Source organism: Bufo bufo, chromosome 5 (assembly GCF_905171765.1).
Source record: "Bufo bufo chromosome 5, aBufBuf1.1, whole genome shotgun sequence".
In the NCBI taxonomy this organism is placed as follows: Eukaryota; Metazoa; Chordata; class Amphibia; order Anura; family Bufonidae; genus Bufo; species Bufo bufo.
In genome coordinates, this window is record NC_053393.1 from 160,165,758 (window position 1) to 160,180,008 (window position 14,251).

At 42.2% G+C, this 14,251-nt stretch overlaps 1 protein-coding gene across 4 annotated transcripts in view; it reads right to left on the reverse strand.

Moving 5' to 3' along the window:
- GREB1L (GREB1 like retinoic acid receptor coactivator) overlaps nucleotides 1-14,251 on the reverse strand; it is a 116,922-nt gene that overhangs the window by 21,252 nt on the left and 81,419 nt on the right. For all 4 annotated transcript variants that reach the window (XM_040431785.1, XM_040431782.1, XM_040431784.1 and 1 more), the window contains exons 16-17: nucleotides 9,373-9,570; nucleotides 371-551 (exon numbers count right to left, since the gene is read on the reverse strand). In XM_040431785.1, coding sequence (XP_040287719.1) covers nucleotides 371-551; nucleotides 9,373-9,570 — 379 coding nt within the window. The remainder of the gene's footprint in view (nucleotides 1-370; nucleotides 552-9,372; nucleotides 9,571-14,251) is intronic.

The window sequence follows — 14,251 nt, forward strand, 5'->3', positions numbered from 1 at the left end:
TGCAAAAATTCTGTCTAGCAAAAAAATAAAAAAAGGCGCAAATTAGCGCATCTATGGTTTGGGAGCATGGCTTCCTGGGCAAAGGAAGGTGCCTAAATTGTGCCAAAGTTCAGCTCAATTCTGGTGTCTCAAAGTAAGCCAACCAATAGTTGGTATTGAGACAGAGAAAAGGGTCTCCCTCTGTGCCAGATTTATCTTCCAGCCCGAGCCCCTGTGATAAATCTGGTGCAGGTCTACACAAACTATAGGATTGGTAAATCTGGCCATTTTTGGATAACGTGAAAATTTGGTGGTTGTAGCGTTTACATTAATTAAAACAAGCTGGACAAATGCTATCTACCAGGTGTCATCTGTATCTCAGTAAAGTTACCTTGTTAGGTCCACATGGCTATCATCATGTATAAGAACAAATAGTGTGTAAGGATTTTCCTTCACTTTTCTCATAAATGCATCAAATTTGGCTTGTACGTCTCCATCAAGTCGGAGTATACATTTGTCAGCTCGCTGATTTGCACATGCAGGGTCCTCTAGCCCCAAATCTGTTAGAACCCCTGTAAAAATAAAAGCAAAATTTAATTTAAAAAAATAAATTATAATATATATATTTATATATTTCACTACTCATGCTTACAAACAGAACAAGAGAAGAAGCTAAGGAGCAGTCCTCAATGTCAAGCAGCAGCTGCAAAAGCAGATGCAATTTTAGTTTGTATAGAAAGATTGGAAAAAAAAAATAAAAAAAAAAAATAACCTGATTCCAACGTAATATCCCCCCCTCTATAAATCTTCTGTAAGACCACATTTCAAATATGGGATTCAGTTTTGAGCTCCACATTGTAAAAAGGATACAGGAGAGCTAGAAAAGGGTGGAAAAGCGTGTGACCACAGAGCTTTGAGAAAGTATTCACACCCTCCCCCCCCTTGTTTTTCCAATTTTGTTGCATTACAACGAGGCGTTAAAATGAATTTTTGGGGGGTTTATACCATTTGATTTACACAACATGCCGACCACTTTAAAGGTCCAAAATATTTTTATATTGTGACCAACAAAAAAATAAAAAAGATACATTTAATCCCTTCAACCCGTACGTCACAGTGGTTGAGGTAATGTATGTAGCCGGCTGCTGCAGTGAGCCCGCACCATATGCAGAGGATGCCAGCTGTATCATACAGCAGGCACCCAGCCGCAATGATAGGGAATGGCAGTCCCTCTGAACCCTGTCATTTAACCCATCACGTGCCGTGATCAACGCTGATTGCGGCACCTGTGAGGCAACGCAGAAGGATGCGGCTCCCTCTGACTTCTGATATTAGCGGGGCTCTGATTAGTTACCAGGGCAGCCTGGACGCTTGTGAAGCCTTCCATGGTAAGCACCCTGCTGCTGTGTCCACAAAGCACAGCGCACAGGGAGCATGTGAAAATCCTATTCCCCCTAATAGATCTCTGTTAAGGGGAATAGGACAATAGGATCCCAGGTTCTAGCCCCCTAAGGGGTCTCATCATTTTTAAATAAAAAGTAAAAAATAAAAATAAAAATGCATTAAAAAAAATAAGTTTAAACCCCCCCCTTTCCCTAAATAAACAGTGATCAAAAAGTCGTTCGTACCACCAAAATGGTACCAAAAAAACCAATTCATCCTGCAAAAGACAAGCCCTCATATGGCTCTGTGGATGGGAATCTAAAAGTTATGTCTGTCAGAAAATGACGATGCAAAGCAAATTTAGATTTTTCTTTACATTTATTTTTTTTTTAAAGTAGTAAAAAAAAAAAAAAATATACAAGTTTAGTATCGCTGTGTTCATATTGAGTAGGGATGAGCGAATACGGTATACTTCGGATGAAACATCCGAAATCGATTCGCATAAAAATTAGTTCCAACACTGTATGGAGCTCCTGCAATGTATTGGCTCCAATGAGCCGAAGTTATTGCTTTGCGAAGTCTCGCGAGACTTTGCGTAAAAGCTTCATAAATTAATTTGTACTGTAAAAGGGTAAATTACTCTTACCAGCAATTGTTTTTTTCAATAGCCTCCCCAACGACACTGACAGCTGGAAAGGAAACAACACTGGAGCTCCAGATTAAAAAAGCCTCCTCTCCTTACCTAAGCCAGTGAATAGCCAAGGACACAGAAAATGATGCAAGAAAAAATTATTATGAATTCAACATAAAATAATCCACCAAGGTACCGGTAATTCATACTTTTACCAAAAAATAACCAATCAAGGGTGGGAAAAACTCCCAGTGCCGTTGGGGAGGCTATTGGAAAAACCAATTACCGGTAAGAGTAATTTACCCTTTTCCCCGGCCCCTCCCCAACGGCACTGACAGGAGGATTAACAGAGAATGAACAGGGACTACTGAAGAAAGAATTCTACGCCCAAAGGACAAGTCCTGATTATTGGTCACATCCAGCCTGTAGTGCTTAAAAAAAGGTTATAGGATTAGCCTAGGCAGCCGCTTTACAGATCTGTTCAATTGGTATAGCAGCATTTTCTGCCCAGGAGGCTGACATCGTCCTAATCGAGTGGGCCTTGAGTCCTGCTGGGGGAGTTAGATCCTTGATGGTATAACAAAGGGAGATAGCGTCTCTTATCCACAGAGCGATCGTAGGCTTCCTGGCTGCTAGACCTTTTTTAGGACCCTGGAACTGGACGAAGAGGTAGTCTGACTGTCTGATGTCCTTTGTTCTCTCCAGATAACATAGCAGACAGAGTCTTATATCCAGATTGTGGAACTTTCCCTCTTGGTCCATGGTAGGAGAATCACAGAAGGACGGTAGAACAACTTCCAGATTACAATGGAATTTTGAAACTACTTTTGGAAGGAATGCTGGGCAATGCTTTAGGATTATACGGTCATCTAAAACTTTTAGACACGGTACACGACAAGAGAAGGCCTGGATCTCACCCTCCCTTCTAGCAGTTATGGCTAGAAGAAAAGCGGTTTTTAAATGACAAGTAGTTCATGGAGATTGCATTTATGGGTTCAAAAGGGGACTCCAAGACTGAGAACTAAATTTGAGTCCCATGTTTGAATGGTAGGAAGTATTGTTGGAAAGATTCTAACTGCACCTTTAGGGTATTGTTTGACTAAAGGATGTTTTGCCAATTTTGTATCTAAAAAAATACTTAAGGCCGATATCGGCACCTTGAGAGTAGAGGGTTTGAGCCCCTTGTTTAACCCTGATTGTAGTAAGTCCAAAATTATTGGAATGCTCTGAAGGGAATTCTGGCATTTTTTTCTCTCCGTAAATGCAAGAAAGGCCTTCCAGGCTCCAAGATAGATTTTTGATGTTATTTCTTTCCTACCTCTCAGTATCGTGGAGATTACTGGATCCGAGAGACCATTTCCGCTAGACGTTCAATCTCCAAGCCGTCAGCACAAGTTGAGCAACCCTGGGGTGGTGAATCAGACCCTGGGAACAACAGATCTGGAAGTGCTGGGAGAGTCCAGTATTCCCCGCTTGACAGTTTGAGAAGCATGGAAAACCAGGCCCTTTTTGGCCAGTAGCGCGCAATCATGATTACCTGTGCCTGTTCTTCCGCCACTTTCATTAGGGTTCTCGGAATTAAGCTGAAGGGGGGAAATGCGTATAGCAATCCCTGTGGCCACGGACGAGATAGGGCATCTAGAATCTCTGGCTGATCCTGTGGGTACAGAGAACAAAATCTCTGTACCTTCCTGTTGCTCCAGTCTGCAAACAAGTCCAGTATTGGAACACCCCATTTTTCTGTGATTTATTGAAATACTTTGGAATTCAAGGCCCAGTCCCCTTCCTTTATTGTCTGCCTGCTCAAGAAATCGGCCACTAGATTTTCGCTTCCCTTTAGATCGGCGGTTCTCAACCTAGGGGTCGCGACCCCTTTGGGGGTCGATCGGCCCTTTCCAGGGGGGTCGCCTGAGGCTTCCTATTGTGGGTCGCCCGCACAACGGCAGCGGCCCCTTATCCTCGCGCACAGGAAGTGATGTCCTATCACTGCCTGCGCTTGAAGGAGCCTGACGTCTGGACGGGTAAGTCGGGCGCCGCCTGTCTGCTGAGGTCCGAGTTTTTTCGTTAATGACACCGCCGCTGAGCACCACTGCCACCAATGATTTAATTGAGCCTGGCTAATTTTATTTTAATTATTTGGCTGAGCAAGGCTTAATTTATTTGGGGGGACATGAAGCACCGCTGATTTATTTATTTGGGGGACCCTGAGCACCATTGATTTATTTATTTGGGGGGGGGGGACCTGAAGCACCGCTGATTTATTTATTTGGGGGACCCTGAGCACCATTGATTTATTTATTTGGGGGGGGGACCTGAAGCACCGCTGATTTATTTATTTGGGGGACCCTGAGCACCATTGATTTATTTATTTGGGGGAAACCTGATGCACCACTGATTTATTTATTTGGGGGTACCCTGAGCACCGCTGATTTATTTGGGGGAGACCTGAAGCCCCGCTGATTTATTTATTTGGGGGACCCTGAGCACCATTGATTTATTTATTTGGGGGTACCCTGAGCACCGCTGATTTATTTATTTGGGGGTACCCTAAGCACCGCTGATTTATTTATTTGGGGGAGACCTGAAGCCCCGCTGATTTATTTATTTGGGGGACCCTGAGCACTTCTGATTTATTTATTTGGGGGGGGGGGGGGACTTGAAGCACCACTGATTTATTTATTTGAGGGGTACCCTGAGCACCACTGATTTTTTTTATTTTTTTTGGGGGGGGGGGGGCGGGTGTACTGTGAGCACCACTGAGTTATTTATTTGAGGGGTACTGTGCGCACCACTGATTTATTTTTTAGGGGGTATTTGTTGTTTATTATTTATTTTAAAGTTATTTATTTGGTTTACAAATATTTTGTATTTATGCTAAAGTTCTGTGGTTATGAATGAATACTTGTGTATTTGAATTAACATTTGGTGTATTGGTGTCTGTGCGTGTTTTTGGTGGGTCATCATAACAGTAGCAAAATTAGAAAAAAAAATGTAATGGTTGGGGGTCACCACAACATGAGGAACTGTATTAAGGGGTCACGGCTTTAGAAAGGTTGAGAACCACTGCTTTAGATGGACCGCTGATAAGGAAGTCAGATTTTTCTCTGCCCAGAGAAAAATCCTTCTTGCGATTGAAGCTAGGGATTTGCTCTGAGTGCCCCTATTTGTTTATGTATGTGACCGTAGTTATATAGTCAGATAAAAAATTTACACGATTTTGGGGTATTTTTGAATGAAGAGCCAGAAGAACTTGGAAAACCGCCAAAAGTTATTTTTGATTTGATGAGGTAGCCGCCATGGAGTTGTTCCAAACTCCCTGGACCATCAGGTTTGCCATGTGACCACCCCAGCCTCTGTAGTGACCACTAACAGATCTTTTTGACACCAGTAGACTCCAGTCTGCAGATTTTCCTTTAGCTTCCACCAGGCCAAGGACTGTAGTACCTTTGATGAAAGCCTTACCTTCCTTTCTAAGGAGGTTTGAGTACATTCCCAGGAATCCAGAAGAAAGGACTGTAGGACCCTTGTATGACTCTGCGCCCATCTGACTGCGGGAATAGCTGACGTTAGGTGACCTAAGACCGTCATGATGTTTATGATGGTGGAAGCTTTTAACCTGCAAAACTGAGAGATCTTTTGATGTATGGTCACCTGTTTTTCTTGTGGGAGGAAGGACATTTGAAAATATGAATACAGGAGAACTCCCAAAAATACTTTTTGTTGACCTGGCACGAAATCTGACTTTTTGCGATTTATGATCCATCCTAAGGAGAGGAAGACTTTCTGTACTTGGTCCAAATGACCTAGCAGTTTGTCTTCTGTTTTGGCTGCGATTAGGAAGTTGTCCAGATAGGGTATTATCAGGATTCCTTGTAGATGGAGGTAACTGATCACTTCGGATATCACTTTTGAGAAGATTCGCGGAGCACAGGATACTCCAAAGGGCAGGGCCTGGAATTGGAAATGACAAAGGCGAGTTCCTATGTAAACAGAAATTCTCAGGTATTTCTGGTGTTTTTTGAGGATAGGTACTTGATAACATGCATCTTGTAAATCCATAGTTACCATGTAAGAATTCTGAGGAAGGAGGTTTATGGTAGACATGATGGTCTCCATCTTGAATTTTTTTAAGTTAAGTATTTGTTCAATTTCTTTAGATTTATGATTAGTCTGAAAGAACCCTCCGCCTTTTTGACCAGAAGTACTTGAGAATAAAATCCCCTTTTTTGTTGGTGATCTGGAACTGGAGTCAAGACTTGTTTTTGGAGAAGCACTGGTATTTCTGTCTCTAGTGACAGTGGTTTGTTGATTACGTAGAAATCTTGTGGACAGGTATTGAACTCTAGGCTGAATCCTCTTTGGATGGAATTTAGAATCGAAGGAGAAGTTCCTATTTTCTTAGCGTCATTGAGTGGATTTTGCTGGCTTGTCTGGTTTAAAGAGGAATCCTCTCACTTTTCCTCTTGAGGGCTGCCAGTTTCCGCTCTTCTGGTCTGCTTTCTGTCCGTTTCTCTGGCTTTTAAAGGACCGCCTCTGCTTAAAAAATTTGCTCTCTGTAGGGAAGCCTTTTTTCCTACCAGAGGCTTTTTCGAGGATGTCATCAAGGACTGATCCAAAAAGACGGTCTCCTTCACAGGGGATGGAACGCAGACGATTTTTTGATGCCGTATCCCCTGACCAGAAATGGAGCCAGATGGCCCTTGTTGCGTTGGAGATGGCGGCAGATCTGGCTGATAGTCTTACTAAATCAGCTAAAGCATCTGCTAAGAAGTTTGTTGCTTGCTTCAACTTTGGTAGGGATGCTAAAATCTCCTTTCTAGGAGTTCCAGCTGCCAAGTGATCCTCTAATTTACCTAACCATACTGATAAGGATCTAGCCGTGCAGGTTGAAGAAATACTGAGTCTAAAGTTAAACATCGCAGTATTGGTCTCCCGTGCTTTTTTAAGCAGGCTTTCAATTTTTTTGTCCATAGGATCACGTAGTAAGCCCATATCCTCAAACTGATTTTTTTTTATATACGGTGCGTCAACTCTGGGGGTCTTGTTCCACAGAATCGCATCAGAGTCCTCAAAAGAGTACTTCCTTTTGAAAGAGCTTGTAACAGGGGCTCTTTTCATTCCTTAGAGATTTGATACTATTATGTACTGGAAAGACGCGTTTTTTTTCTCTCACCCAGACCCTGAAACATTTGATCCTGTACCGACTGGCTCTCTTTAGGATCTTCTATATCCATAGTGGCCCTTATTGTTTTTAGAAGACTCTGCGATTCTTCTGGAAGGAATAACAGTCTCCCATAACAGTCATCTGAGGAGTCCGAGCTATTATCAAGGATCTCCCCTTCATCCACCTCAAATTCGTATAAATGGGAACTATGAGAGGTGGAAGCTTGAGGAGATAAAGGAGGTAGCCTTGATTCCACCACCGCATTTACTTCCTCTCTAATCATACTCCTTATGGAGTCCAGAAAAGAGGGGGACTTCTTGGATTTTGAGACAAAGGACTTCCTGCATATAGCACACTTTTTGCATCCTGGGTCTCCTCCCTGCGTCCTGGAGGTGGAGGTTTCTCTGCCCTAAAACAATCAAACATTTAAAAAAGGGCTAGTAATTTTTTGTATTTATTTACCTCCACCACCAGCACCTATAATTGAATACACAAGGAGAAGAGCCTCACATCCAAGAATTATTATGGAAGCATACAGGAGGCGGCTTGCGGGCCATATCTTCCAGAGGAGCTGACATACTGGATTATGGAATCACACCACCAGATGACGTAGTGGTATAGCATTTTAAATTCCCCGCCATGAGAACTTAAACGCGGGGACGCCCAGCATCGTGACTTTACTCCATTCCGGGACATCCTCCGCCCTAGAGAAGGCCCCGCCTGCTTAGCTGCTTGCCGAGACTGATCCAGAACCTCCGAGGGGAGTAAGAAGCCCGGGGCTGCCTTCCATCGAAGGGCTTATGCCGAAGGATGGAGAAGGGAGCTATCGCATCCCCGGAGCCCCCAACCTCTGCAGTGGCCCTCCCAAACAGGGGAACACAGTAAGGCCGTGCAAAGATCTTCTTAGTACTGTCAGGAGCACCCACGCTATCCGAGGACAGAAAACAACACTGGCTTAGGTAAGGAGAGGAGGCCTTTTTAATCTAGAGCTCCAGTGTCGTTTCCTGTCCAGGGAGCAGGGATACCCTCCTGTCAGTGCCGTTAGGGAGGCGCCGGGGGAAAAAAACATTTCAGGTACCTTGGAACAAACCCGAGTTCAGGAAATAGTTTTTTACAGTAGAAATCAATTTATGAAATTATTACCCGAAGTCCCGCGAGACTTCGCAAAGTAATAACTTCGGCTCTTCAGAGCCAATACAGTAGAATACTGTATGAAGCTCCTGCTCCGTACAGTATTGGAACAAAGTTTTATGCGAATCGACTTCAGATGTTTTATCTGAAGTTGATTCGCTCATCCCTAGTATTGAGCTGTAAAATAAGAATGTTATTTTTAGTGCACAGTGAATACCGTGATGTCAAAACCCCCAAAACCTTGGCAGAATTGTGGGTTTTTTCCCCATTTCCAATAATAGACATGGTAAATTAAACCGTGCCCTCAAAAATACAACTTATCCCACAAAAAAATAAGCCCTCTATAGCTATATGAACAGAAAATGTAAAAAGTTATGGCTATTGGAACATGGGGAGGAAAAAACAAAAATGCAAAACCAAAAATGGGCCCGGGTACTTTAGGGGTTAATGTGCATGTATTTAACCCCCTCAATACTCTGTGAATCCACTTTTGCAGCAATTACAGGTCTTGAGGCTTGTTCTCCCTTAAATTATTCCAGTGTAGCTTCAGCATGTTTGTGGTCATTGCCCTGCAGGAAAGTGAACCTCCCAACCTCCTATGCATCCCAAAGGGACATGAAGCCATGCTGATATGGAGGTCAAGTGAAAATCAGTCTCGTTAAGGTTAGAAATATAATACACCTTAAAGGTGATTTCATTTACATGTACAAGCATATGTATAATTAGTATAAACTGGCACATAATTTTCTTCCCAATGACATTCTTTGGATGTGGAGGAAAGGCAGCTTAGCCCCCTATACAGGAAAGGATTCCTTACAGTTAAGGTAGTCAGCCTATGAAATGTCATAGATACTGGGTCAGCATTAAAAAAAGCTAGGTGCTCATTTAATAACAAATCTGAGGGTTATACATAATGTAACCAATGAATGATGTAGAATTTATCTAGAAAAGTTAAATATGAAGGACATGTGTATTTCAACCTATGTAACAATGCTGAAAAATTAAAATTAGACTATTAACAGTCCATTAAATTGTCTTCTTTCAAATATTTTGTGTGTAATTTGCTGTAGTATCAAGAGCTTACCTGAAAGCCTAATCCTTTGCAGGGTCTGTTGTACCAAAACTTCTGAGCGAGGGACAACAATCAGAAAATCCACTTTACTGAAACGGCCCAGATCCAGACATTGACTCCCACTATCTGCAATGGCACACACCTGGGACAGAAGCTTCCGAGCAACCATCAGCTGAGACTGGCATATCTGAAGGCTGTCTGTGCTGTAGCCTGTAACATATACATAAAAGATCTTGATTTAGATTGTTTGCTTCTAATCTAGACTGTACACAAACTCCATGGCCCAGATTTTCTAATGTGTCTAAGCCAAAAAATAAAGTCTAAAAAGTGGCACAAAATTGGGCAAAATTCTGCATATCTACGGTTTCTATATTTTTTCCCTGACATGCTTAGCAAGGGGGTAGGACAGCAGGAGCTTCAAGGGAAGGGTGTAGGTCTAATACATACCATTATACACCAAAACTACTCTGACATAAAAATCAGTCTCAATAGTTGGTATAGAGCCAGCAAAAAGTGTCTATTCCTCTACTGCATTTATCATCCAGTCTAAGGCTTACATTCACATGACAGTGAAAAAAAAGTCTGTTAAAAATGGCAAAACTGTTAATTTTTAAATGGACATTTTTTGAATGATGCCTTTCTGAGAAACGGATGTTAAAAACAGTCCCCTTTAATTGTATAGGGGCTGTTGTTGGCAAGTGAAAATAGACAAAATAGAATACGTTCTATTTTTTTATGTCCGTTATTCACTGGCAGTCAGAAAACTGCTGTGTGAATTTAGGCGGGTTTTCACGGGCCGAGGAGCAGCTGATTGTTGTGAAGGAAGCGTTCCTTCCTGACAGCCGGCTGCTCCGTGAAGGCGACAGCGCATTTACATGCGGTGATCTCCTTCACAGTAATGAGAACAAGGGATCCCTATTGCTCGTCCTCATACAGCTGCATTGTTTCTAGGCAGTAGATCGCCGTTTAGACCGCACAATCTGCCCCCCAGAAACGATAATTTAAGTGCCTGCACGAATGACCTGATCACCAAATGAACGACTGTTTTGCTTGTTCCTCGGATGATTGGCGGCACATTTAGAGATTGGAAGATTGTCAAGAACGAGCATTCGCACAAATGTTTGTTCCAGTTAATCTGCCTGAATATTGAGCCTTGTAAATTCACCTTAACCCCACTGAATATCATTGTTGTGCAATGTAATGGAAGTCACTGTGATAAATCTGGAACAGGTCTAGGTAGCCTATCTAATGGCAGGTTTACACAGTCCAATTGTTGGGCAGATTATTAGGGATGAATGCTTGTTCCTAATAATCTTCCATCTCAAGGTGCAGCTTGTTCATCGGGTGAAACGGTCATTCGTGCAGGCAAGTAAAATATAGTTTCTGAGCAGCAGATTATTTTTCATTTTAGAAGTACTATACCATTCAAAATTAAATACTAATTTTAGTCCTTCTTTAGCAGACAGTATAGAGAGATAAAACTCATACAGTAATCCATTCTTTAGTTTACTGCTGTTGTAAAGGAAATATTATCTGTTAGTAAAACAGTAGATTAGTAGAATTGGGATACCAGCATGGCAGCTGAGTTGTTCTCTTGATAGGCCTAACCCACAGAAGAGCATCACATGTATCAGTGTAATGTGTGAAGCTGTAATTGAGTAACTCATGCTCTCTCTCCCTGTTCATAGTGACTGGTCTGACTGAGAAAGTCAAATGAGGCTGTATTTCATAATAACAGTCCTTGCAAAGAAAGAAGTTAGAGCCAGGACAGGAGTGACTTCAAAAAATATACCTAGAAAATCATCCACCCATTTTCAAATATATAATCACGGCATACTAGCACGCTAAAAACTAATAGACTTTATTATTACTCGTTAAAAACGGGGGAAATAGATCACAAAGCATTTCTCAAACGGTCCTTTAGATTCCTTCCTCTGCAGTACGTAACAGTGGGGTGTTGGTCCGTTAGCCGCATCAAAAGACGCCACTAGGTGTATCTGTTCATCCTCCGTGTGTTTATCCCTGGGATTAGGAAGGGATTCTCACGTACATGCCAACTGCTGATACGCCGATTTTAGAATCTTTTGTGAGGATATCCACGTCTGAGGAACCTAGTCTCAAGATCCTGACTTTTGTTTTGAAGTCTGCAATTGAGGAACAGTTATGGCGAACACGAAAATACTGCCCTTTTGGAATCCCTCTCTTTAAAGGGATTGGACCTCTGAGAAAGCTAGTACATGCTCTAGCGATACACGTGAGGGTTCTCTTTCCCCCCTGTGGGTTTCTATTTCCCGTATGCCAGTATCTATCAAATGCAAGTATATCATTTGATAGATTTTATGCATTTGCATGTCACATCTTTGACTATCTTATACATTGATCATTTGATGGTGGTACCGGATGCATTTTGCACATGATTCTACCCACTAGTGGGGATTGTTCCATGAATTGATGTTTTGAACCAGTATGTTTCAATAAATTATGTTTTATCTTTGGAGGTGCGGTCTAGCTGTGGTATTTCTTTACTTGGTTGAGTTCATGTTCGTTTTTTGATACCAAGGCCTGCACTCCTTTTTATACTCCTAGGTGTGCCCCCTGCTGTTTGTTTCATATTGTTTAAAAGGGAGGGGATGGCAGCTATCCCAGTGTAATAAACTGTTGGTCGCCGTCTTCTTACGGAACAAACTAGTATGGATCCTGCCATCATCAGCTTTCATCATGATAAGATCCAAAAAAGTAATGTAAGAAACTTCTCAAATTCATGCACTGTTCCTGTCCAGAATATCAGCACGTCGTCGATGTATCTTAGCCACAAAGAAATGCGGGAGGACCATTCTGCTAGCGGGAGGATTCCTTCTCCCACCAGCCCAGGTATAAATTGGCGTAAGATGGCGCACATGGACTTCCCATGGCAAAGCCCCTGAGCTGGTGGTAGAAGCGACGATTGAAAAGAAATACATTATAATGCAGAATGAACTTCAACAGATCAATAACAAATTCATTATGGGATCTGCTTTCCCTCTTGTCTGCAGAAAATAACATTGACTCAATCCCCTCGCCATGAGGAATGGAACTAAAGAGGGCCTCCACATTGAGGCTTGCGAGCCCAGTGTCACTCTCGACGTAGAGGTCATCTAGTTTGCTTACATTTTCCATTGAATCTCTCACATAGGAGGGCAGAGATGACACAAAGGGTTTAAGAACAGTCAACATAATTACTGATCTGGTGAGTAAGACTGTTGGTGCCTGAAACAATTGGTCTGCCTCTCAAAGGCTGTAAGCCCTTATGAATTTTCGGCAGGCTGTAAAAGCAAGCTAACTGTGGACATTTAGGTAGCAAGGCTTGATATTTGGCCTTGCTTATAAGGTTAGATGCTAGGGCAGATGTAAGGAGGTTTTTAATTCCAGACTATACTGTTCAGTAGGATTACCTGATCGTAACCCATAGCAACTTCTGTCTTTCGAGATATCCAAACACATATTGAGGTATTGCTGGTCTCCCAATACCACAATGTTGCCCCCCCTTGTCCGCTGCCTTAATTACTATAGCAGTATCTCCTTCCAGGCACTCCAATTCTTCCTTGGTGATGTTATTACCAAACTTGAAACCTTCTAACCATGCCAAGTCCTCAACAACTAATTTTAAAAAAACATTAATTGGAGTAGTATCAGTGATAGGAGGATTTAATTGGGAACGGGTTTTCATAGATGTAAAAGGCCCTTCGACAGGAACTCTCTCGTTCTCACACATTAGATCTACAAGGTTCCTCACGTCTGCCAAATCTGTAGTGTCTATACCCAATTCCATACACAGACGTCTGTCGTGATGCATAAAAAACTTCTTCCATTTTAATTTCCTCACAAATAGATTAAGGTCTTTTACCAAACCAAACAAATCAAAAGCATGAGTAGGAACAAAAGAAAGGCCCTTTTTAAGATGCTAATTTCTGCTTCTGTGAGTGCCCTATCTGATAAATTTACAATTTGCATTTCATCAGTGCCCACTCTAGGTGGAAGTGATGTTATTGGCCATCCTTCCTTTCTCTCAGTAAATAATTCGAGATTGGAACTCCTTGACCTAAAAAACTATCCCTTGAATACATCCCTCTACCTCGTCGTAGGTGCCCCCTATTCGAACGACTCCTGAAAGATGGCGGTCTGGAATATCTGGTGTTCACATTCGATTCAGCCTCTACTTCACTTTCTGATGAGGACGGCTCTGTGTCGGCCTCAAGGGCTCTCACAGGTTTAGCTTTATAATCGAAGAGCCGTCCCTCACTGAAGTCGGCTGTGTCCCTCAGATACAAAGAGAGATTCTTCTCTTTCAATTGGGCAGTGTATTTCTGTACTGCCTGTTCCAAGGCTTGCTCTTTACGAGCAAACTCTGTGTGTGGAGAATTAATTCAATCTTCCCCTGCAGAGAAACCGTACAAGTCTCAAAGAGGGATTTTTCTTCTTCTAATAGGAGGCGCATAAGACGAAGGGAGGACTCAATGGATTCATTCTCCCATTTCTTTGTAAACTCAAACGTGCTGAGGGGAGTCCTCTGAGCACAATTGTATTCTTCAAATAGGTGTCCAGGGTCTGAATTTTCCACCATCCATGAATGTTTTCTTTATAAGCACGTGTCAGATTTTTAAAGACCCCTGTTAGTGTCACTACAGGGCTCGTAGTTGAGCCTCTGAAAACACTAGTTTGGCTTCGCTGTCCCACTGTTCCCTATTTATGCCACTAGCAAGGAAACCTGCCATCCCTGAGTGGAAATTATCAAATTCACTGATAAAGAAAATTATTATTGGTGCACGTCTCAACTGTAAATATGATCACGGTATACTAGGACGCTAAAAACTAATAGACTTTATTATTACTCGTTAAAAACAGGGGAATATAT